Source organism: Berghia stephanieae, chromosome 9 (genome assembly GCF_034508935.2).
Source record: "Berghia stephanieae isolate SIO BIC M18660-M18661 chromosome 9, UCSD_Bste_1.3, whole genome shotgun sequence".
Taxonomy (NCBI): Eukaryota; Metazoa; Mollusca; class Gastropoda; order Nudibranchia; family Aeolidiidae; genus Berghia; species Berghia stephanieae.
The window spans coordinates 16803426-16828214 of NC_088368.1; the positions used below are offsets into that span (position 1 = coordinate 16803426).

Genomic DNA, 24789 nt, shown 5'->3' on the forward strand with positions numbered 1-24789 from the left:
CTGGCTGGCAGAACAAGGATATTTTACATAAATGCAGACCATAAATATCGACTGAGACGTGACAAACACATTCCTCTAAATAAAAAAAAAAAATAACAGGTTCGATCCATGGCCATTTTAATCCATAATATTTGCTTGTGGCAAAATCAGCCCCGCACATATTCTGATTATCACTCACAATTTTAACAAAGCCATTGAAAAAAGAAAAAGTCATGGAGATGCAATGCGATTCCGTCGGTGTGTCAAAATAGTTTTGATAAACAATCACAAACTGTGGGGAGGATTTGTTTGGGTAATTTAAACGGGAATGGTTCAATCTCGTTTCTGGTTAACGATAAACACGGGGGCGGAATAGGGAGAATGGCTTTCTTTCAGTTTTGGCAAAGCAAGACTCATGGAATAATCAGACATAATATTAAAAAGGTGATTACATTTCAAGATGCTCATAATTGTACTATTACGAAACATTCGTAGAATTACGAAGCTGTGGCTCCAACGTCAGAACTTCATGAGCATCTCTTAAGTCATTAAAACTTATTGAAAATGAAAGTGGATGCCAGACTACACACTTTTAAGGATTTTGAAGTGTTATTTAATCCTTGTGAGAGTAAATTGTTGATTTTCAGCTCTTGGAATCTACATCTGATCCTTATTTGTTCCCAGTTCCCCTATGTCTTTCTCTTGGATGCTATAATTGTAATTTTAGAACTTTTTACTATCCCATTTTCTTCCTTTTTACTGGCGCTGATATGACCTTGGTGTGTTGCAAGCGCCGTAAAACCCTTAAAAACAATTTGAAAAAAAACAAAAACAAAGTTAACTATAGAGATTAGAATTTTTGTCTTCCAAAAATTACGAATTTTTAGATTTTGCGTGTGGGCAGATTTGCTTCAGGTTAGCCCCTCTAGCCAATCGGATGGTAATGAATGGCATATAAGGGGTACCTTGAGCGAAAGGAGACCACTTTTGACTATGAAGTTTGAATTTTATCAGCGTCATGTCATACTTAGATACTTAGAGATGATTTCCAGCACAGGTTCTCAATGATCCTCTTCGCTGGACTCAGTATGAGTATGAGTATGAGTTCATCGTAGACGGCCGGTGGCCCGTTGATGGTCTTTGAATCGGTCTCCACCAACTTGTCGAAAGGCTGGCTTCAATGGGAAATCGGCGCTGTATTTTAGATCCTGCAGGAAACTGTCAATTTGGCTTTTAAAGCTGTTTATGCTTGGTGCTGTAACTATTTTTTCAGGCAGGCTATTCCATGTCTCAACAATTTGCTGACTAAAGAAAGGAGGTCATCTTTGTTTCTTCCGGTTGCAGATTACCGTGAAGACAGAATGTGATGCTAGCCTTGTAATCATAGAAGATTTCTTGGTTTTTCCAATAGCTACCCAGTTTGTTCTTGAATGAGTTATGTGAATTAGCACTGTCATGTCCAGGTTTCAAACAAACTCAATTGGATTCAATAGTCTTATGTCACGTCGCCCAGGAACGGCGAGCAGCGTGGTTCTAAACAAAGAAAATCGGTACTTCTTATTCTTCATGCTGTCTCGAACTTTTCATATGTCATGTGATCATAATGTGTAAAAGTCAAAGCATGATCATATTTATGTTTTTTCTCCTCTGGATACGCTTTTATGCTCGTCGGAGAAATATTTCATAATAAGGGCGTCTGCCATTGTTCCGATAGTTTAGAGCCAGTTACTAAGTTACCATGGGTCATTACGAGGGAAGTGACGTCATGACTGTTGAAGGGTATTATCAATTGAATTGACATTCTCCCTTTTATTCGATAAAATATGACGGTACCTGGATCTTGGGCTTTAAGAAGGCTGTATTTCCTCAAGTATATATTATTATTTATTATTCTATTACTTACATCAATATAAAGGATGGGGGTCTATTTTGTATTTTTTTTTCCAATGGAACTTTTGCCCTTCAGTACTAGGAACTTGTGGAAAGACTCCCTTTAAGAATATAACAAATCTCCAGGACTGGACAATATTCACCCTAGATTTATTAAGGAACTTTCTCATGGGGATTGAGGGCGGGGGGTGCTGAGTTAGCTCTCGATTACTTCTCTCGCAACTCATAAACAATGTCAAAGAAAACATGTCAATTTTCATTATTTACACAACTTTTCAAAACAGACCAACAAAATTTTATAAAAAGCAAAACATGAAACAATCAAACCTTTACAAAATAGCAGCCGTTTTAAACGACCATAATATTAGTTTTAGTAACAAAACATGCATCCATAAAATATCACCTACCGTAATGTTGTAGAAATAAAGAAATCCAGAAAGAAAGAACAAATTATTTGGCACTTGCTTGAAATAGGGGTTTTGACACCCAAAAAAATTTGATTAAACTGAAACTGGACGTAGACTAGCTTGTAATTTGAATATTCAACTTTGCGACTTGGGAGTAAATATGGTGGTAATTTCCATTCCCGAAAATTAATAGGTACCCGGTGTTTTGTGTATTTGTTATTGTTGTTATAGCGGGAAGAAATGACAAGTAGTTAACGTGACCGCATATCATCAATAGTTGAATGACGTTGATGCCACACATCATATTGTCATTGTTTATAGATAGTGTGCGCTTGGCTAAGAAGCTCACAACATTGTCATCCGGAAGTATAACGGACCAACACACAAAACTATGTGTAACCTTGAACTATTATAGTCTGGTTAATACAGTTAAGAAGTGAAAATTACTCATAAACTCGGATGGCAAAAAGCAGTAACAAAGACTCGAGTATAGATATAACGAAATTGACGTCACTCAGCTCTTTGTTATTGTTTTCAGCCAGCCATTTTTATGAGTAGTCTTCAGGAAATAGTATTAATCAAAGAGCTGAGTGACGTTATTTCGTTCCTTCAATACTCCCCAACGGTAGAAAAGAGACAATCAAACAGAAAAGTTATGTAATCACGTGGATGTTATTGATACTGATGTGATCTTCTCAAAAAATGTTGTGGGCTGAGAAAATAGCCAACACCAGTCACCCGAAGCAATCAGCCCCACCGTTGGCGAGCATTGATCACGATATTTTGACACACTGAAGAGGGAATTGCATGACGATACCTGACAACGCCATGCATTTTTGTTTTAATCGCCTGATGTGTTCTCAGGATCTGTGGGGCGGATTGTGTCAGATGTAACAGGCAAGGATTTAAGAAGGCAATGGCTGTGGCAAAAAAGATCAATTAATTGAGGGAATGAAGTTCACGTTTTTGTTGTTGTTGTTTGCTTTTTTTTTTTTTTTTTTTTTTTTTGGAACCGCCTGTTGGGTGGCTAGTTCTCACTAAAATATATCGATCAGACTATAAACATTTTAGGTTACACGTAGTTGATATTTATTCCATCTGTTGGGTATATGTTGTGAGTGTTTTACTTAAATGCCTCTATTGATTGAAGTTTTGAATATTATGCTGTGACTTGATAAATGTCACGTAGATATACACCTTAAAAAAAAACACCCAAACAAAACAAACGAAATACGTACACAGCCTCACAGTTTGATTGAATTCCAAACAACAAAAAGATTACCGATATTGACTGGCAAATGGTCGAATTCTTTTCATTCACCCGATAGGATCAAAAGATTGGTAATCCTTGGATAAAAAGACCATAGCATATCATAATCTATGCCCTTGATGTCTAATGGCCCGTAACTTGACTTATTGAATATAACATAATACAATGTAAATACATTGATTATTATTACAAAAGAAATAAAGAAGAAGAGCTTTTTTTGGTATGAATGGATCGATAACGAGTCCTATTTCACACGACAAAAACTCAATAGAGATTGCGTTGAGTGACTGTCTATGGATAGAACGAAGTTGCCGTCACACGGTTCTTTGTTATTGTTTTTTTTTTTTTTTGCCATCTATGTTTATGAGTAATTCTCACTAAACTGTATTAACCAGACAAAAACGTTCAAGGTCATACATAGTTTTGTGTGTTGATCCGTTATATTTCCGGATATCAATGTTGCGAGTTTCTTAGCTGAGCGCACAACATCTACAGATAGATAGATCGTTATGTTATAGCCTGATACTGAATTCCAAAAGGACTGGCAGTTTGACGTCATTATTTGGTTTTTGCACCGTCCAGTGAGTTGTCGTTAGTAGAGCTCATGGAAACAAGTTATTTCATTGGTTGAACTATTGAATACAACTCACGATTTGTTTTCTTTTGTGGCCAAAGACTGGCATTTTGACGTCATTTTTTGGTCAGTGTCAGGCTATAGATAGTATGCGCTTGGCTAAGAAGCTCATAACATTGCCATCCGGAAGTATAACGTACCAACACACAAAACTGTGTGTATCCATGAACGTTTATAGATAGAATGCGCTTGGCCAAGGAGGTCACAACATTGCCATCCGGAAGTATAACGGACCAACACACAAACTCTGTGTAACCATGAACTTTTATAGCGTGGTTAATACAGTTTAGTGAGAACAACTCACAAACGCGGATGGCAAAAACAATAACAAAGGCCTGAGTGACGTCATCTGCATACTATCTATAGTCGGGTTAAAACAGTTCAGTGAGCATTACTCATAAACGCAGATGGCAAAAAACAATAACACGGACCTGAGTGACGTCATCTTCGAACTATCTAAAAGTTAACGATGGCTATGACCAGGCCATGAGTTTACGAAGGCCACGCTCTGTACAGGACAATGCTTCCGACTTATTGTAAGGAGTTACTGGTTCTGTACAAATCAATCTATCTCGCTCGAAGCTTAACAAAGATAAACGTTAATTAATGCCCTGTATCGTAGGAACTGCTCTATATATAGCAACAGAACTAAGTCCAGCTGTACCCCGTGTGGTGTCCGGGGTCCCTCAACTGAGAGGGTCAAGACAAAGCCGAAAGGACTCTGCTGACCCGATGACGTCTTCGCCAAACAAGCAGCTTCGAATTGCGTCATGGAACGTTCGCACCATGTATGAAGCAGGAAAAAGCTCTCAAGTTAAGAAGACGATGGAGGTGGATTGGACACACGCTTAGAAAGAATGACTCAACTATAACAAAGAAAGTATTGGACTGGAACCCTCAGGGCAGAAGATCAAGGGGAAGGCCACGAGGAACATGGAGAAGAATTAAAGAAGCTGATATACAGAGAAGTGGTAAGACCTGGAATGAGATAAAAAAGTTGGCTCAGGATAGAGAAGGATGGAAACTGTTTGTCTGTGGCCTATACCCTGACCCAGGGTGAAAAAGGCAATGATGATGATGATGATTAAGTCCAGCTGTACCTGTGATTTTAGTTTACTTCCTTATATACCCGAGGATGGTGAAGGGGGAAAAATTAATAAGGTCAAGGTTATATCCCATTATTGGCGTGTTGTCCAGGTGGACAAAGCAGTAACAACCAATTTACACCTACTTCTAGTTACACACCTTACGTTATGGTGAATGGATTAAAAGTATGACGTCACTGCACACAACCAGATTCGTCCTTGACTTTTACGATAGTGGAAGGTGAGTTGATTGGTTGGGGAGAGGGGGGAGCCTATTGAACGAGTGTCTCAATCTAATCTCTTTATGATACGGTACGGAGTTTCTAAGATGCAGATTGCTGTGACGTAATAGGACGGCGTCGTCACGTAGGCCCAAAACTATGAACGCTTGCTTGAGTGCTAGAAAAAACCGAATTAGAGGAGGTTTCCCTCGGGGGGAATTGTTAGATAGAGAGTAGCAACGGTGGAGATGAGAAAATAAAGTGAAGGGTGCGAGTTTGTAGAGGGATACCATTGAAAGCAATGAGCAATACATGATGTAACCCGAGACTGAAATACTGAAATACAGAGAAGGGGGAAGTTCTGGAGTGGCGGACAATGCGTATCTATGCGTGACCTTCGATAGTCACGAAGGCCACGATCTATGTCTGGCCGTGCCAAGTTGGAAAACACAGATACTCTCGTTCATAATGTTTGTAATTTGACGTAAATTTGGCTCCAGTCTTCTCAGCTTTCTATCTTCAGTTGGGTGATTGTCTTCTTACAAGAATCTCTCTGACGGACGATAGACTGATAGACTTTTAAGTCTACACATAGTTTGGTGTATTTTTACGAGTGATACGGCGGGTAGAAGTGGTGTGTATTTTAAACACATACCACCGATGCTCAAAATATACTGTACCTATGATTTTAGTTTACTTCCTTTATTACCCGAGGATGGTGAAGGGGAAACATTAATAAGGTCAAGGTTATATCCCATTATTGGCGTGTTGTCCAGGTGAACAGAGCAGTAACAACCAATTTACATCTACTTCTAGTTACACACCCTTACATTGTGGTATGACGTCACTGTACACAACTAGATTCGTCCTTGACTTTTACGTTAGTAGAAGGTGAGTTGATTGGTTGGGGAGGGGGGCCTATTGAACGAGTGTCTCAATCTAATCTCTTTATGATACCTACGGAATGGAGTTGCTTAGATGCAGATTGTTGTGACGTAATAGTACGGCGTCGTCACGTAGGCCCAAAACTGTGAACGCTTGCTTGAGTGCTAGAAAAAACCGGATTGGAGGAAATTTCCCTCGGGGGAATTGTTAGAGAGTAGCAACGGTGGAGATGAGGAAATAAAGTGAAGGGTGCGAGTTTGTAGAGGGATACCATTGAGAGCAATGAGCAATACATGATGTAACCCGAGACTGAAATACAGAGAAGGGGGAAGTTCTGGAGTGGCGGACAATGCGTATCTATGCGTGACCTTCGATAGTCACGAAGGCCACGATCTATGTCTGGCCGTGCCAAGTTGGAAAACACAGATACTCTCGTTCATAATGTTTGTAATTTGACTTAAATTTTGCTCAGGTCTTCGCAGCTTTCTATCTTCAGTTGGGTGATTGTCTTCTTACAAGAATCTCTCTGACAGATGATGATAGACTGATAGATTTTTAAGTCTACACATAGTTTGGTGTATTTTTAAGAGTGATACGGCGGGTAGACGTGGTGTGTGTTTTAAACACATACCACCGATGCTCAAAATATGCTATGTTTACCGTCTTGACATTGAATTTCGTTTTAGTCTCGAATGTAACTTGTAAAATGATCCTTATATAATATATTCTTCCTCTATTCCTCCCTCCTCCTATTCCTCTTCATCCTTTTCCTCCTCCGCATTCTACTCCTCCTCCTATTCCTCATTATCTCCTCCTCCACCTCTTCCTCCTCATAATCGTCCTCCTCCGCATCGTCGTCCTCCTCATCTTCCTCCTCTATATCCTACTCCTGCTTCTTCTTTTCTTCCTCGTCCCCCTCCTCCTCTTCCTCCCCCTCCTCCTCCTCCTCCTCCTCCTCCTCCTCCTCCTTCTTCTTCTTCTTCTTCTTCTTCTTCTTCTTCTTCTTCTTCTTCTTCTTCTTCTTACTACCACTTCTCCCCTTTTTCATACTCTCATACTCCGCTTTATATTCAATTTTGGCTCTGAAATCAAGACAAGTAGATTTATAGAAACATTTAGAGATTGAGGTTGCATTAGAATACAACAAGGCGAGAGAGACAGAGGACAGAAGTTTCATTAGTTGGTTCAAGAGCTCCTTATAGGAGGACGAAGGTGACGTCACTCAGCTCTTTGTTATTGTTTTAGACTGTAAGTTGGGTGATTAGATCTCCTTAAAATTTATCAATAAGACTATAAACGTTCAAGGTTACACATAGCTTTGTGTGTTGATGCTTTTCATGCGCGAGCAGATTTTGCGAGTATTTGATTTACATGCATAGCACCAATATAAGAATTCAATGTTCAAGAGGCGTCGGTCAATCACGATGCTGATTCGTTATAGGGAACAAAAATGTCATGTCAAAATACTGGTTCCAATCTCTTTGGAAGTGTGAAACCAGTCAACCAGGGGACTGGATACATATTATCATGTACAACTAATCCTTTGGTTTCAGAGTATTGGAATCTTTTAACCTATTTTGAGGACTTTGGGGGATTTTTGGACTATTATGAGGATAAATTATTATTTTGCAATGCTATCTATAATGTAAATGTTGCTGCTCAAAGCTCGAAGAAATAAATAACAATGTGAAATTGAATGGAAATCTCAATTTAATTTACGGAAACATATGAAATGGACGTTTCGGGTTTCCCCTTGATCAACAAAACAGGATGAATGAATTGGTAGTGGCGTTGTTATGGTGAATAAACAATTTTTTTTGTTGAAATTTCAAGTTGGCAGCTCTGCTAATGTGGTTCAATGTCCTGACATCGAGATCGACCAAAATCCTAGGAAGCCAAGCCCAGCAGGAACCTTGGGGTGGGCTTTGTGGTTTGTAGGTTCTACTATTTGTCACACATTGTCATCTGTCATCAAATCAGCGACATCTATATTATTATGAAGTCCTAGGGTCAAATCCATTGTTGTTGTAGTTTTTGTCTTGAGACGTGACCACTTGGATGGTCAGTATCACGTAGTAAGCTACTGGAGAATGTTATTTTGTTTTGTTGTTGTTGTTATTGTTGTTGTTCTTGATGATGATGATGATGATGATGATGATGGTGATGATGATGATGATGATAATGATGATGATGATGACGATGATGATGATGATGATGATGATGATGATGATGATGATGATGGTGATGTTATCATTGTTATAGTTCTTGTTGGCGTTGTTGCTCAAGTTTGTTGTTATATTTGAATCGTTGTTGTTGTTGTTATCGTCACCGTTGTCGTTGTTATAGTTATTGCCTTTGTCTTAGATGTGACCATATTATGATGGTATGTATCACGCAGGCCACAGGACAATGTTATATGGCGTCGTTATCGTTGTTGTCGTCGTCGTTGTTAGTTACGTAACCCGTGTAAAGTGAGTATCACGTAGGCCACTGGGCAATGTTGTGTTTTTTGTTTTTTTTGTCGTCGTTTTTTCGGTCGAGGCTCCTCCTGTTGTTGATGATGCTACTGCAGCTGTTCTTGTTTTGATGAAGGAGATGATGATGATGATGATGATGATGATGATGATGATGATGATGATGATAATGATAGTGGTGGTGGTGGTGAGGGTGTAATAGGTAGAGGTAGTGGTGGTTTCTTGTTGTGTTAGTGCTGGTTTTATTGTTGCTGCTACTGTTGTTGTTATTGTTATTGTTGTTGTCGCCGTCGTCATTAGTCATTATTTCCATTTCCATTGTTGTGGGAATGTTCCTGTTGTGTCTCTCCCCCCCCCATTCTCTCTCTCTCTCTCTCTCTCTCTCTCTCTCTCTCTCTCATTCTCTCTCTCTCTAATATTATATATATATATATATATATATATATAATATATATAACTATTAATTAATATAATAAAACTTGACTTTTATTAGAGCAATACCCACCACGTGCTCAAAGCGCTTTACAATGTCCGGCCAAATAGCAACACTTAATCATGTCAGGTACTGACATTACGCCTGTGTAGGCGATAATTGCAATTTCGGACAGAGACACGATGTTAACGGCCAGGTACTCATTTACACCTGAGTACGGTGAAATGTGAGTGAAGAGCCATTTACCAAGGACCAACTAGCGCCGATGAGCTCGAATCGACCTTCGCTCCGAAACATATAATATATAATAATATATATATATTATATAATATATATATATATATATTGCTTTGCTTTTAAAAAAGTGAAAGGTATGTTTGCTGACGGAAAATAAGATATTGCAATAAGATGCCACGGTCATTTTGAAATTTATTTTAGTTAACAGCGTTGTCTCTGTCGGAAAAAACAAAACAAATTTATTATCTGCTAACAGGCGTCATGTCTCGTTCTTTATGTCACGTGTTGCTGTTGGTCACGGACCCTTGTGAAGCGCTTTGAGCACGGTAAGTGGATATTGCGCTATATAAAAGCTCCACTTTTTATTAGTAGACTCTGGCTCGGGTACAAGCATGTAATGAATAGGTATGTGCAAACGATACAGAACACACTCTTACTTTTATATGGACAGTATGCGCTTGGCTAAGAAGTTCACAACATTGCCATCCGGAAGTATAACGGACAAACACACGAAACTATGTGTAACCATCAACTTTTATAGTCTGGATAATACAGTTAAGTGAGAATTACTCATAAACGTGGGTGGCAAAAAACAATAACAAAGACCTGAGTGACGTCATCTTCATTCTATCTATATCGAACAGATGGGACACACATTACAAGCCAGATCGGCAGATGGTTAGGTCTTCATATTGACCCAGTCATCATTAACCTGTTCCCAGCGTCGTTCGGTTGTTATCTAACCTGGCAACATTAGAGATCTTTGCGTTTTCAGGAGCAAGTTTCAACAGTGCGACAATGAAACACACTTTATAAAACAGATAGATTCTGTACGCTTCACTAAGATTCTCACAACATTGCCATCCGGAAATATGACGGACCAACACACAAAACTATGTGTAACGATGGACGTTTATAGTCTGGTTAATGAGAATTACTCATAAAAATGGATGGCAAAAACAATAACAAAGACCTGAGTGACGCCAACTTTGTTCTATCTATAGATAGAATGAAGTTGACGTCACTCGGGTCTTTGTTATTGTTTTTTGCCATCCACGTTTATGAGTCATTTTCAATTAACTGTATCAACCAGACTATAAACGTTCATGGTTACACATAGTTTTGTGTGTTGGTCCGTCATCCTTCCGGATGGCAATGTTGTGAGCTTCTTAGCAAAGCGCATACTATCTATAGATAGTATGCAGATGACGTCACTCAGGCCTTTGTTATTGTTTTTGCCATCCGCGTTTGTGAGTTGTTCTCACTAAACTGTATTAACCAGACTATAAAAGTTCATGGTTACACAGAGTTTGTGTGTTGGTCCGTTATACTTCCGGATGGCAATGTTGTGAACTCCTTGGTCAAGCGCATTCTATCTATAGTCTGATCAAGATATGAAGTGAGTAGAAAAGTGCCAGAAGACAATAGAGAATAAAAAATTTTTTTCGCGGCGGTGGTGGGGTTTGAACCTGCGACCTTATTGGTACGACAACTCCGCCTGGCAGGTGAGAGCGTGGCTCTACCGTGTGAGCTATCCACGAACACAAAAATATTCGTTTCAAACTCAAAGTCATTTCTAGATCCCTCTCTCACCCACTTCTTGAGACCGCCGATTCGTTCACCACCATCGCGAAGTAATGTTGACCAGCAGTTAAGCTTAATAGCCAATATTCTCATCACAAACATATAACATAGAAACGATTGAGACATTGAGTATGCTCCGGTGTATGGGGTGAATTTTTAATTCAGAAAAGTGAGTTGAGCAGGCACTTATGTTGGTAACAACAAGATATGAAGTGAGTAGAAAAGTGCCAGAAGACAATAGAGAATAAAAAAATTTTTCGCGGCGGTGGTGGGGTTTGAACCTGCGACCTTATTGGTACGACAACTCCGCCTGGCAGGTGAGAGCGTGGCTCTACCGTGTGAGCTATCCACGAACACAAAAATTATTCTCTATTGTCTCCTGGCACTTTTCTACTCACTTCATATCTTGTTGTTACCAACATAAGTGCCTGCTCCACTCACTTTTCTGAATTAAAAATTCACCCCATACACCGGAGCATACTCAATGTCTCAATCGTTTCTATGTTATATGTTTGTGATGAGAATATTGGCTATTAAGCTTAACTGCTGGTCAACATTACTTCGCGATGGTGGTGAACGAATCGGCGGTCTCAAGAAGTGGGTGAGAGAGGGATCTAGAAATGACTTTGAGTTTGAAACGAATATTTTTGTGTTCGTGGATAGCTCACACGGTAGAGCCACGCTCTCACCTGCCAGGCGGAGTTGTCGTACCAATAAGGTCGCAGGTTCAAACCCCACCACCGCCGCGAAAAAATTTTTTTATTCTCTATTGTCTTCTGGCACTTTTCTACTCACTTCATATCTATAGTCTGATCGTGGTCTTCGTAAACTCATGGCCTTACACTGACAAACAAATGACGTCAAAAGGACTGTCTTTTGCCACAAAAGAAAACAAATCGTGAGTTGTATTCAATAGCTCAACCAATATAATAGAATGATATGTTTCCTTGAGCACTATTAAAAACAACTCACTAGGCGGTCCACAAAGCTAAAAATGACGCCTAACAGAAGACGTATACTGTATGATATAAACATATACTTCCATATTTATTGCTTGGGTGAGAAATTCAGCCTAATATATATTGAGACGCACCTTAAGTGTGGTGATTATGTGGAAATGTGCTAAATATATTTTAATTATTATCTATTTCTTTTATTTGAAATGTTGGGTACATCCTTCCTTAGAATTACTATTACTGTAGTAGATAGCGCTAATGTGATATATTATAGATAACCAGACAAATCTCGGAGGAATTGTTTGAAATAAATACTTTCAGTCTGGTAGTTAAGCGAGGTCCCAATAGCTCAGTTGGTAGGGCACTCGCTTCACACACAAAAGACACACAAAGGGACCAAGATTAATCCCGGGTGAAGTCGAGCCCCCCCCCCCCCCCCTAGTCCACCCAGGAGTGATTTGGGTAACTGGGTCTGTTAGATCTGGCAGAAAGTACTTTGCATGAGACTAGCGTCCTATCCAAAGGGTAGCAAACAAGTGGTATTGTCCATTTCATGCTATAGGAAGGACTACTTTTATTTAAAATATTCGTACAACATCAGACTGAAATAGTAAACGTGTGGCAGTAAAATGGTTCACAATACCGTTGTCCCATCCAATAACACAACAAGTGGCCATTTCTGAAAAATCCATTAGCCTGGCTTCCCACAGGAGGGGAATGGGACCCTCCGAGGCTAGGTCATTAGTCATTCATTTATCCCTGTCGTTCTCACCCCGAATCTCCCATATCCCTCTCCTTCTTTTTCCTATTAGTCTTCCTCCTCCTCCTCCTCCTCCTCCTCCTCCTCCTCCTCCTCCTCCTCCTCCTCCTCCTCCTCCTCCTCCTCCTTTCGACCCCCTTCTCTTCATCTTCCTCCTCCTCCTCCTCCTTTCGACCCCCTTCTCTTCATCTTCCTCCTCCTCCCTCCTCCTCCTCCTCGACTCCCCTTCTCTTCATCTTCCCCCCTCTCTCCTCTCCTCCTCCTCCTCCTCCTTTCGACCCCCTTCTCTTCATCTTCCTCCTCTCCTCCTCCTCCTTTCGACCCCCTTCTCTTCATCTTCCTCCTCCTCCTCCTCCTCCTCCTCCTCCTCCTCCTCCTCCTTTCGACCCCCTTCTCTTCATCTTCCTCCTCCTCCTCCTCCTTTCGACCCCCTTCTCTTCATCTTCCTCCTCCTCCTCCTCCTCCTCCTCCTCCTCCTCCTCCTCCTTTCGACCCCCTTCTTTTCATCTTCCTCCTCCTCCTCCTCCTCCTCCTCCTCATCCTCCTCCTTTCGACCCCCTTCTCTTCATCTTCCTCCTCCTCCTTTCGACCCCCTTCTCTTCATCTTCCTCCTCCTCCTCCTCCTCCTCCTCCTTTCGACCCCCTTCTCTTCATCTTCCTCCTCCTCCTCCTCCTCCTCCTCCTCCTTTCGACCCCCTTCTCTTCATCTTCCTCCTCCTCTTCCTCCTCCTTTCGACCCCCTTCTCTTCATCTTCCTCCTCCTCCTCCTCCTTTCGACCCCCTTCTCTTCATCTTCCTCCTCCTCCTCCTCCTTTCGACCCCCTTCTCTTCATCTTCCTCCTCCTCCTCCTCCTCCTCCTCCTCCTCCTCCTCCTCCTCCTCCTCCTCCTCCTTCTCCTCCTCTTTCTTCTTCTTCTTCTTCTTCTTCTTCTTCTTCTTCTTCTTCTTCTTCTTCTTCTTCTTCTTCTTCTTCTTCTTCTTCTTCTTCTTCCTCTTCTTCTCTCCATCACATTCTCATCCTAAAATGCTATTTTACTAGTAAAATTCAAATTCCATTTCCTCAATAAATATATTTATCTTGTGCGATTTTAAAGACGTGTGTGTGCGCGCGCGCGCGCGTGTGTGTGTATATTAATCGGCAAAACAACCGAATCAAGTCATTTAATTATTTAGATCTACTTCTTTTTCTTATCATTAAAAATTAGTTTTAATAAAATGCTCACGTATAATTATTTAGTTCTTCACCGGTCACCTAATTTCTTAGAATTATTGGATTGTTTGTCTCTGTGTGTGTGTGTGTGTGTGTGTGTGTGTGTGTGTGTGTGTGTTTAAAAAAAATCCAATAATATGATTTTTTAAAATATAAAATCAGAATTGATTATGAATGATATAGTTTATCGCAGTTACAGAGTGGAACAGCCAATCATTAATCTTTGATTTCAGAAATTCACCATGAGAATGAATGAGGAATAATTTCGTACAAGTTGCAAATCAGTTGAAAAGAAGATTTCAAGGTAGATAATCGAATAAATAACACTAGGTTGTTCTTTTAAAAATGGTTGTCTTTCTTGATTTTATCAACTTCTTTCTGACTCATTGTCGCTAACTATTGTAAAGGATCGTATACTTTTCATTCATCTAATTTAAATCTGGACTAAGTTTTTATCTTAAAATACCGTGTTCATAATCATTCAATATCATAACTCAGCTATGGCAAATTGTGACTAGGCTTGTTGGCTATCTCACGAGTTAACGTATCATTAGACACTTTTGCTTGACCAATGAAATTTGACTGTTTCCAAAATAGCAACAATGGCGACGTAGCAACGATATCAAACAGGGAGCACATCGAACAAGCAACATTTAACGATGGATCAAACGAAAAGACCCCTCATGATACCACCTGAGTTTGCTACCTACGCTGAAAAACATGGAATATTTGATATGTATAAAGTAAGTATGATCTTTATTTTATCTTGATTCTCAGTTGCGAGAGAAGTAAAGTAAGATAATACTAATACTAATAATACTGTATGGTAACGGTCTAAATGCTAAAGAACCACTCGGCGACTCCGTGAAATTCTGAAATTTTAGTAGTTTTGTTTATCTTTGTGCCAGAACTGACTGGATGTACGTCATACTTCACCTTAGTTTGCAACCTATGCTGAAATATGGAGTACTTGATATAATGTATGAAGTGAGCTGTTTTTTCTCTATCTATGCATATGCTTTAAAGTTGGTACCAATGCCAATACCAATTGGAAAAGCTCTATTCACACCCCTTGTAAAATACTCTGCCTAGAACCAAAACTCACAATCCCAGTCCTTGAAAATAAGCAAGTGTTGATTCCCTTGCTTTCCTAATATTTATATTATAAAGTATAAAAGTTCCAGAAAGATAGCAGTTGGGATACCACCAGTTCACGGTGCTCTCTGGTTCTTCTAAATAAAAATCGATACACAAAAAACTGATTTGAAGGCATTTTAGAACCAAGATCATAAACACATTGTATCCGGTTTTGAAATTTTCTACACATAATGTTGTATGATAGTCATGATTGGATAATGACTCTGCCCAAATAACATGCCATTAATTTATAACAAAGTCAAGCGAGGTCAGTGATTTTATGATGGCAATGATTGCAATATCCTATCCCTGCTGTTGTGTCCTTGGATAAGCTTACAACATACATTAACTTACTTTATCGGAATGGGTACAAGCACCTGATTATGTGCAGTAACTCCTAAAATGAGGCTTCGTTCATTTACTGAGCATGCGATTTTTACAACATAAAATGAAAGTTTTCTAATATGAATTATCAGGGAAATAACAAAGGGTTCGGTGAAAGTATCAAAATGTTCTCTCTCTCTCTCTCTCTCTCTCTCTCTCTCTCTCTCTCTCTCTCTCTCTCTCTCTCTCTCTTTTATATTATATATATATATATATATATATATATATATATATATTATATATATATATATATATATATATATATATATATATTTAATATATATATATATATATATATATATATATATATTATATATATATATATATATATATATATATATATATATATTCGGACTCGAGTCTGAATAGTCTTCCATGGCAGTATAGTTTGTTTTTAAAAAAATGTTTTGAAAATGTTGATAATTAATGATTCAAATCAAAATAACAATTATAGTAACTATCAACATGTAGTCTAAACCCGCTTTAATTGATAAGAAAGACAAAATCATTGATCAATTGGACATCCAGTTAGAATTTAAAAAGAGAAGAGTTAAAACTCTTTAAAAATAATAAAAGTTAGTTAAAGTAGCTGTGGTCTAACGGAAAAGCTCTGTTAACAAAACGTAATGCCCAAACAAAATCAAGACATTAACTTGTTTTAATTAACATGTTAGACAGGCAACAATCCTTCTACAGTCCGAAGCAGGGGTTATGAGCTAAGTCAGACTGATAGGAGCAAAACAGAATTTGGTTTGAACTCTTCTCTTCTTCTGTTTCTTTATCAGTTCCGCCCTATGCCCACTGCCGCACTGTGTTTCACTGCGCACGCACATTCTAATTTGAGTTCGAATAGCCACGGAAGACTATTCAAACTTGAATATCAACACACACCAAAGGATAAACATTCTTTCATTTTTTTAATACAAAGATTTTATGTTGAATATATTATGGTATGAAACTTTTGATTGGACAATTTTTCATTTCAGAGGCTGATTGAGCAAGTTGTGATTTCAAAACCAGACGATCCTATCGCATTTCTTATCAACTTACTCAAAAAGGAAAATGATGATGGTAACATTTTTAATATATTATTATAGCAGTTATTCCTTTCCCATGTGAACTTCCATACGTTTATATATATAGAGCCCATATTAAATTTTACAAGAAAAGAATTAAAGAGAAATTAGATAATTAAGTAACAGTAACAATGCTTTTTCAAATAAAACAATTGAGATGAACATGGAAATACATTGGTATATTTATATTATTTCTAAATCTTCATGTTTTCCCCATCAGTTCCTCAAATTATTGTTCTGGGACCACCTTGCTCTGGAAAACGCTCCATTGCTAAGATGGTTTGTGGCAAGTTGAGGTGTGCCCACCTCACCCCACAGACTCTGATTGAAGAAGCTGATATTGCTCTTAGGGATAAGGCAATGGATCATATGAAGAACAATGAGGTAAAGGATGTTTTTTTTTAAACAATGTTTATTATCATCTAATCATTTGAGCTGGGGATTGAGATTTATCTTTACTTTAAATACTAAAATGACTCAAGAGTGTCACAAGTAATATTAAAGTCAATTAAAATCAATCAAAATAAACAATGCACGTATCTTTTTCTGAGGTCTTTAATCCTTTGTTGGAAAAATGCTCGCTGGATCTGTTGACAGATTTGTTGTAATTTGACTTTATTTGAGCTTATTTTAAAAATACAAATCATACATGACTCAAGTCACTTACACGATAGGCATAACTCATTAATATTTCAGTTGTTCTTAAAGTGGATGACAGTGGGATGTTCTTTCCTATTTTCAATAATGTTTGTTCATTCTATCGTTTCAGTCTGTACCGACCAGTATCTGGCTGAAAATCCTTACTGATCGCCTCCAGATGTATGATGCTGCCAAAAAAGGATGGATCCTTGAAGGTTTTCCTGAGACGCGAGAACAAGCACAGGCTCTGCAAGTCAATGGAATCTATCCTAAACACTGCAGTAAGGCATAGACTACTCCTTCAGAGCCATTTGACTCATGTTTTATCCCAGTTTCTATAGCGTGAAATGGAAAATGCTTGCTACCCTTTGGATAGGATGCTTGTCTATTTCAAAGTACTTTCCATCAGATCACTGTTGGGTGGAAAGGGGAGTTGGAAAAAAGTCTCTACTTCACCTGGGATCGATTCCAGTCTCTTTGCATGTGAAGCGAGTGCTCTATTAACTGAACTATTGGGATCCCCTAGTACTTAATAGATAAAAATGCACTTTTACATGCACTTCCAAAGTTTCAATAATACTTCATCCCTCCTACCCTCCTATCTTTCTCTCCCACACATTTAATTGGCTTTATAGGTAAAACCAAGTTTCAATTTTGCTTAATATAAGTCACCTGATCATAGGATTTTTTGTACTACCTGTCATCACTATCCATCCCAGATCTGATTTGAGTTGGGTAGATGGTGTAAAGTGCCTTTCCAAAGAACACTGCTGAGGCTTGTGATTATCATTACCCATCACTTTTACTTATTTGTCAAAAGACGAGACACCTAATTAATGCAAGTTTTGAATGGCTCTCCCAGAGCCGAAATCTTGAATCTGATTCTGATTTTTCTTTAAGAATTGTGAAGGCAGCAGAATGCAAATATATTATTTCAAAGCACTTATTGTAGAGTAATAAAAGTGTTTGGAATGTTCATTATAAAAATGTAATTTATTTCTGCATTATCTATCTAATCATTTATTTTTCTTTCTCATTTTTTAAAAAGACCAATGACTTGGTGACTGAAAAACAAAAAAATTGTTGATAAAATATCTATGAGATGATCTAGTGCCAGATACTCTGCTAGAAAAATATAAATATAAAAGTAGACTCAAAACCTCAGCTTGCCTTAGATTGAGTTTGTCAAAATCTTGATTAATTCTTTATCTTGCACTGTATTATACACCACTTATCAGACTTTTATCATGCATTGCCGTCTCCTTGCTGATTTTTTACTTTTTATGTGTTTCGTTTCTTCAAACCCTTTTTTCAAAATTTCAGTCGTCCTCGAAGCCCCTGACACTGTCTTGATTGAGAGAGCAGCTGGTAAGAGAGTGGACACCAAAACAGGGGGTAAGTATATTTCTACCTATCGCCTACTTTTACCTTAGATTTGATGCATCAAGTAAACGAGCTTGCTGGATACATTCCATTCAATTTGTTATTAAGTATTAGAGATATACATGCTCTTTAAAGTGTTTCTTGTAGCTTGAGTAAATGCAACTTACAATTTCTACAGTTGCTTTTAACTTTGAGGCATATTTTTATACTTTTATTTTAGATTTGTGTGAACTAAATGTTTACTATGTAATGTTTAATGATGTATTTTGTTCTATAAGTGAGATATGCAACATTAATAGTAATATTAAATCTTGACTTTGTTGGTCGGTTTATATGAAGACGAAAGAAGAGTTGGTTTTTTGTTTTTTAAAATTATCTTTGGTTCCACCACTCCACAGGAAATAAAAGAAGACTAGATCGTGATCCTTCAATTTATAAAATATCTGGTGATTTTGAGTCCTAAACAATAGTGCTTTAAATATATTTCTTACTATTTGCAAATTCCAATTGACAGATGTTTATCACACAACTTTTGACTGGCCTGGCAACCCAGAGGTCCAAGAGCGTCTAGAAGAACCAGAAGGTCTATCCGAGTCTGCCATGGTACAGAAATTGGTCACATACCACAGACACATCGAAGATATCCTACGTTGTTATGATTACGTTGTCAAGAAAGTCAATGCTGATCAACCTAAAGCAGATGTTTTCTCACAAGGTGAAAATCTTAGTTGCATACCCTATAAAATATGTTCTCCATTGCCACAATCAGATATTTTGTCGGGGTGAAGCACAAGAAGAAAAGTAAAGGGATGAAAAGTAAGGATTTGAAAAACAAATTTTCAAACTGGGTTCAAGCACGCTGTCAGGAGAAGCCAAAAACATGCTAAAATCCAATGCTCATGGGATGTACCAATACATTCGGTCATCCTGTTGCAGTTGCAGTGTGTCCGTGTTGAAATGTCTTCTCCCTAAATTTAGCACAAATTTCATATTTTCAACTTTAAATTCAATTTTCAGCATCCAGTTTGTACCGATATATATCACACATGAAGACAGTAGGTCTAATAATGCTTTTCATCATAAAAGTTGATATAATGTATGCTACAAAACTCAAAAGAGCATATTAAAACCTAAATATAGATTGTATAAAACAGTTTTATATTTTCAAATTAGACGGATGATGACATTTTATGACATTTACAAATGCTATCCTATTATGAATGACTCACAAATTCAGTCTCTCGATATTTGTTCTATTATATTGATATTAGGACCCAACCCCTAATCCCCTCCCATTTTTTCTTTGTAGCCTTTTCCTTCCTGTGCAGCCAGGCCAGGTCTTTTGCCCCCCACACACCACGAGTCATCCTGCTTGGTCCCACTGGAAGTGGAAAGGGAGTGCAGGCCGCTCTCTTGGCCAACAAGTACAACCTGGTCAAGGGTAAGCAACTCTTGTTTTGTATGATTATTGTCTTTATCTTTATGGTCTTTATGTCTTTATGGATTGTTTCCAGCACAGGTCCTTATAGGTCCTCTTTGCCAGGCTCTATTTCTTATTGCTTGTATAATTGTCATGAATAGAGCATTTAATGACTCACAGAGATGCCAAAAAATTGGCTTTTTGTGAAATCTTCCTGCTGACCTTAGTCGGTTTTGGTGAGTTGATTTTTTAAAAGATGAAAGTGTTGATTGTTTAAAGGCAGCTGTTAAAGGGAAGCTAGATGGATATGTATCATTTTCTATGACTTAACTCACTCAACCCTAACACTGACTATATCCGTAGTATACTCGTGGTTACTTTTACCCCATGTCTATTTATTACATTTTTATGAGACAAATTATAGGCGTAGTATCAAAGCTAATGTTTTTAGTTTTTGCATGTTAATGATAGTTGAAAAAAAAAAATCTATATGTACATGCTCATTTTTAATACAATTTTTCCAAATTTGAAAAGTAGCAAAAATCTCTAGGATTGAGTGAGTTAAGGTTGATACTATTTGATCAAGAGAGGCTTTGCACAATATATTTTCATACGAGAAAAACTTTCAGGCTTTTATTATTTTAGCAGAGGACAACCCTGGACTCAAATCTTGTTTTTTATAATCTTATAATACAATCATGTCATTATAAGCTGGGTTTTATCCTGAAATATGATTTATTGATGAGAAACAACATTTGTTGTGAAAACTGTTCACTGTTATGGTCACCGTTTTGTGTATTGGGGTCGAATGAGTGAGTGCCTGGTGTGTAACAAGAGTGTGTAGTTAGAGAGAGAGAGAGAGAGAGAGAGAGAGAGAGAGAGAGAGAGAGAGAGAGAGAGAGAGAGAGAGAGAGAGAGAGAGAGAGAGAAATAGAGAGAGAGAGAGAGAGAGAGAGAGAGAGAGAGAATGGTCATTAAGTAAGAGAGAATGAAGAAAACAAAATGTTATGAAGTATGAAGGCTTGAGGAAGCAATATGTGTTATTTTAAATTAACGTTTGTTCTTTATTGTTTAATGGTCGAGTTGTTTGTAATAATTCCTAATCTACAACAACAATCATCTCCTTGAAAAAAATGAACATATCTTTGATTCTTGTCATCGTGACGAAGGATCTTAGTCAGAGCTTTGACAAAACTTTTTAGATACAAGAATAGAGAGAAACGCAGAAGGGAAAATAATATCAGTGGGTAGAGGAAATAATAAGAATGGCTTCTCCGGTCAGGCACACATTGGGAGGTCAAGGATCTTCACTCAAAGATCTATAGTAGAGACCTTTAAACACAAAATTTGAAAAAGTCGCGCTCTCTGATCCGGAACTGCACATTCCTGATGCCTCCATTATCCAGACAGGTTGGCTAGGAATGGATTTGTTTTTCTCTTTATTTGTACACTTTAGGGACTGATTCCACTATCCGGATGTCTCTGTAATCCGGACAAAATGCTGGGAATGGAGGTTCTCAGATTGGGGAGATGTGACTGTATAAGTATAATCCAAATCTTTTGGACAAATAAAAAAACTCAGGAATCCCCATTTATAAATTTGTAAATGAAAAAATCATTTAAACCCAAAATGAAATGATTGAAATTTTTTTTACATTTTTAAATGCTTACGTTTAAAGAAACTTCTTAGTGATATCATCAATTATGATTTTCTGCCACTTCCATTTATTATGTATGTTTCTCTAAAAACTAGTGTCTTGTGGTCAGTTGATAAAGCAGGCTATCACCCAAGAGACAAAATCAGGAATGGCTGCCAAACCATATGTGGAGAAAGACATGATGAGTAAGTGTGTAATAAAATTTGATGTTAGGATTAAATAAGAATATCTTTTATCTTTTTTTTTAGTATTATTATTATTTTCTTTTTTTAATCTTATTTATATTTAATTTCATCTAATTTTTAAAATTGATTTTATAACTTATAATTTCATTGCTATTATTCAACATAATTTGTGACATCTGTTTATCGAAAGGGCAAGGAATGTATATTTATATCTATATTTTTAACATTTATATATATTTTTCTATTCATTAATTTATTATCTAGTCATATGAGAAGTCACAGATATAACGTGCCCGGTGATTGACTCAGAGTAACGGCGTAAAATCAATTTCTAGAGTCAGTTAAAAGTTCTAATGAATTATGTACTTCATCAGTCTATTTATTCCATGAATAACAAGTAATACATCTTTATAGTTTGAACGTACGGTAGCTGATATTTTTATGTTCCATGTCCTTTTAAAATTTTCAGCCAAATAATACTTTGGAAATTCTATCACAATCACATCTTTCTTCTTATCTAGTGCCAGACAGCATTGTCCTGGACATCCTGAAAGCCAGACTTTGCCAATTGGATTGTGTCACAAGAGGATGGGTTCTATCTGGCTACCCACGCACCAGGGAACAAGCAGAGCAGCTTGATAAAGCTGGCCTCAGACCTAACAGGTAATTCATTCTCAGCAAGGAAACTTCTTGGAATCCTAAAACAAAACAAAAACAAAACAAAACAAAAAAATAATTCAAATATGCTGTATTTAGCATAAAATCCGAAGGAAAACGAATGTGAAGAAATGTTAAGATTCAGTAATAATGTAAGACAAATGGTTTTCGATGTTTCCGGTTTTCTCTTTATCAAGGCAAACGATTTTACAAGCAAAAAACTATCACAAATAGATCACTTTACGTAAAGAAAAAATAGATTAATTAGATAAATGTATTGTAATGTTTCCATTGTTGACAAAGATGTCATGATGATGTATTTATTAATAATATCAGTACCAGTGCTAATTGTACAAATTGTTGAGCAGTAAGGCTATGATTGCCTCATACGATATATTATAAGGAAAACTAAAACAAAATCAAATCTTTTCCTTTTTTCCTTAAGATTAACTGACTCAAATTGAATCAATTTCTAATTGTTTTTCAGAGTGTTCTTCCTTGATGTGCCAAATGACTCAGTGATAGAGAGGCTGACGTTGAGGGTAATGGACCCCGTGACAGGGGAGAGATATCACATGCTCTACAACCCTCCAAGGAGTCAGGAGGTAAAATAAAAACAAAACCAAGAAAAAAAAAATCAAAAGATATGATAAAGGCGTATTAGGCTGTTCCAATTTTAAAATATATATTTCTAGTTAAGCACAGTGACTGAGAATTTTAACAAGAAATTCAAGAGAGTTTACTCATATATGAGTTGTCTGTTTAAACTGAATGGCCTCCCTTACATCACAAAAACAGAAATATTGCACCAGAGGGTGGAAATCTTGCATTTTAGATAGATGTATATTTAAAAAAAGAAGAAAAAAAATAATTTGTTTCTTTAAATTTCATTTTTGAAATCTAACCGCTTTTCTTCCATCTTTTAATCTATAACAGTTTGATATGGCAGTACCAGTTGTTATAGCGTGGCTATACTATATGAAATTTATCAATTAAAAAAAAATCTCTAAAGGTTTTCATTATTTGAATATATTCATCATGATTTATTCATCTCCTATGTCACTCCAAGGTCAAAGACAGACTGTGTCGTAATGAGAAAGACAGTGAAGACAACGTGCGCAAACTCCTGTCTCAATACTTCGCCTATGTGGAAGAATTGTCAGATTTCTACACAGAGGGACAACACGTCAATGCTGACCAAGATCCCCATACTGTATTTGAATGCCTGGAAAGTATGATCTGTAAACCGTTGCCCAAGACTTTTGTGAATTGATTTTATATACATTTAATTTATGATACTAAATTCATCATGAATTCATTTCCCCATAAAAAATGTGATAGCAGGCGTACATTCAAAAGTTTGATAATTAATCTTGTAAATATTTGCATGCAAGTCAAAACTATGAGATAAAAAAGGTGTGCTAATATATAACATATTAAAAAATAATTTTAATAGCTGTTTTTAAAAAAAATCAGAATCTAAAAAGTTACAACATTATCTGTCAATATCTAATACGAATTGACAGTAAACTTAACCAAGTTTAAATATTTGAAGCCAGATGAAAAAGGCTCATTTTGGGGAAAATGTGTATATAACTTGTACACAAATATTATGTTTACTCACTTTACTTGTGCCCATTACTACCCATGAAGCATAGGCTGTTAACCACAGTACGTCATCGTCTTCTATCCCGGGCTGTCTTTTCCAGTTCTTTCCAGGTGTATCTGCATCAAATTATATGCTGACGACCTCTTAATCTTTTCATTCTCTCTCTACATGGAAAGAATCAGCTTTGAGAGCCCATGTTTATGACATATACCGTGATGTTATGAGTGTTTGTATTGTATGCTCTTTGCCTATTTTATTTATTTTTGAGATACTATACAAAATTAGACCAATTAAAAATGTTTTTATAACATTTCATGCCTTTTGGTTTGTTTGTTTTTTATTTGTGAATACATTATGTGTTTTTCAATGTCTATGAAATAGAAATTCAGATCTTAGTTTTTTTCTTAGATCTTTCTTTTATTTTAGAAGTTTAACATCACTCAGCACTCAGCCACCTGTACAATGTAACACATGTTCGTCAAACACGCATTCCACAAATTCACGGGTTTAACGAACAAGGACAAAATTCCCAAATTATGTCCTTCATTGTATTAGTAAATTTTTCATGGCATCCACGAATGCTTTAACTAAACTGAGACAACCTTGACCCCCCCCC

General features: G+C 37.3%; 2 protein-coding genes across 2 annotated transcripts in view; one reads left to right on the top strand and one right to left on the bottom strand.

Annotated features, from left to right (window-relative positions):
• The window catches only part of LOC144979802 (normal mucosa of esophagus-specific gene 1 protein-like), a 42667-nt gene extending 40305 nt beyond the window's left edge, over window positions 1-2362 (bottom strand). Inside the window, exon 1 of the mRNA XM_078926904.1 lies at window positions 2277-2362. The gene's annotated coding sequence lies outside the window, so the exon portion shown is untranslated. The remainder of the gene's footprint in view (window positions 1-2276) is intronic.
• Window positions 2363-14609: 12247 nt separating this feature from the next.
• Window positions 14610-24483, top strand: LOC144979803 (adenylate kinase 8-like). Its single transcript, XM_078926905.1, has 11 exons — window positions 14610-14768; window positions 16533-16617; window positions 16843-17006; window positions 17392-17542; window positions 18585-18656; window positions 19159-19359; window positions 19954-20085; window positions 21818-21907; window positions 22429-22570; window positions 23052-23169; window positions 23634-24483. Exons 1-11 carry the CDS (start codon window positions 14685-14687, stop codon window positions 23835-23837), a joined length of 1443 nt encoding a protein of 480 aa, XP_078783031.1. The 5' UTR covers window positions 14610-14684; the 3' UTR covers window positions 23838-24483.
• Window positions 24484-24789: the final 306 nt, after the last annotated feature.

What these genes read in the sequence shown, in the direction of transcription:
- LOC144979803 (XM_078926905.1), top strand. Translation starts at nt 14,685, where the DNA reads ATGGATCAAACGAAAAGACCCCTCATGATACCACCTGAGTTTGCTACC. An exon ending in AGCAGATGTTTTCTCACAAG is followed by an intron (nt 19,360 to 19,953) that starts GTGAAAATCTTA and finishes TTTTCTTTGTAG; the next exon opens with CCTTTTCCTTCCTGTGCAGC. An exon ending in TGTGGAGAAAGACATGATGA is followed by an intron (nt 21,908 to 22,428) that starts GTAAGTGTGTAA and finishes CTTCTTATCTAG; the next exon opens with TGCCAGACAGCATTGTCCTG.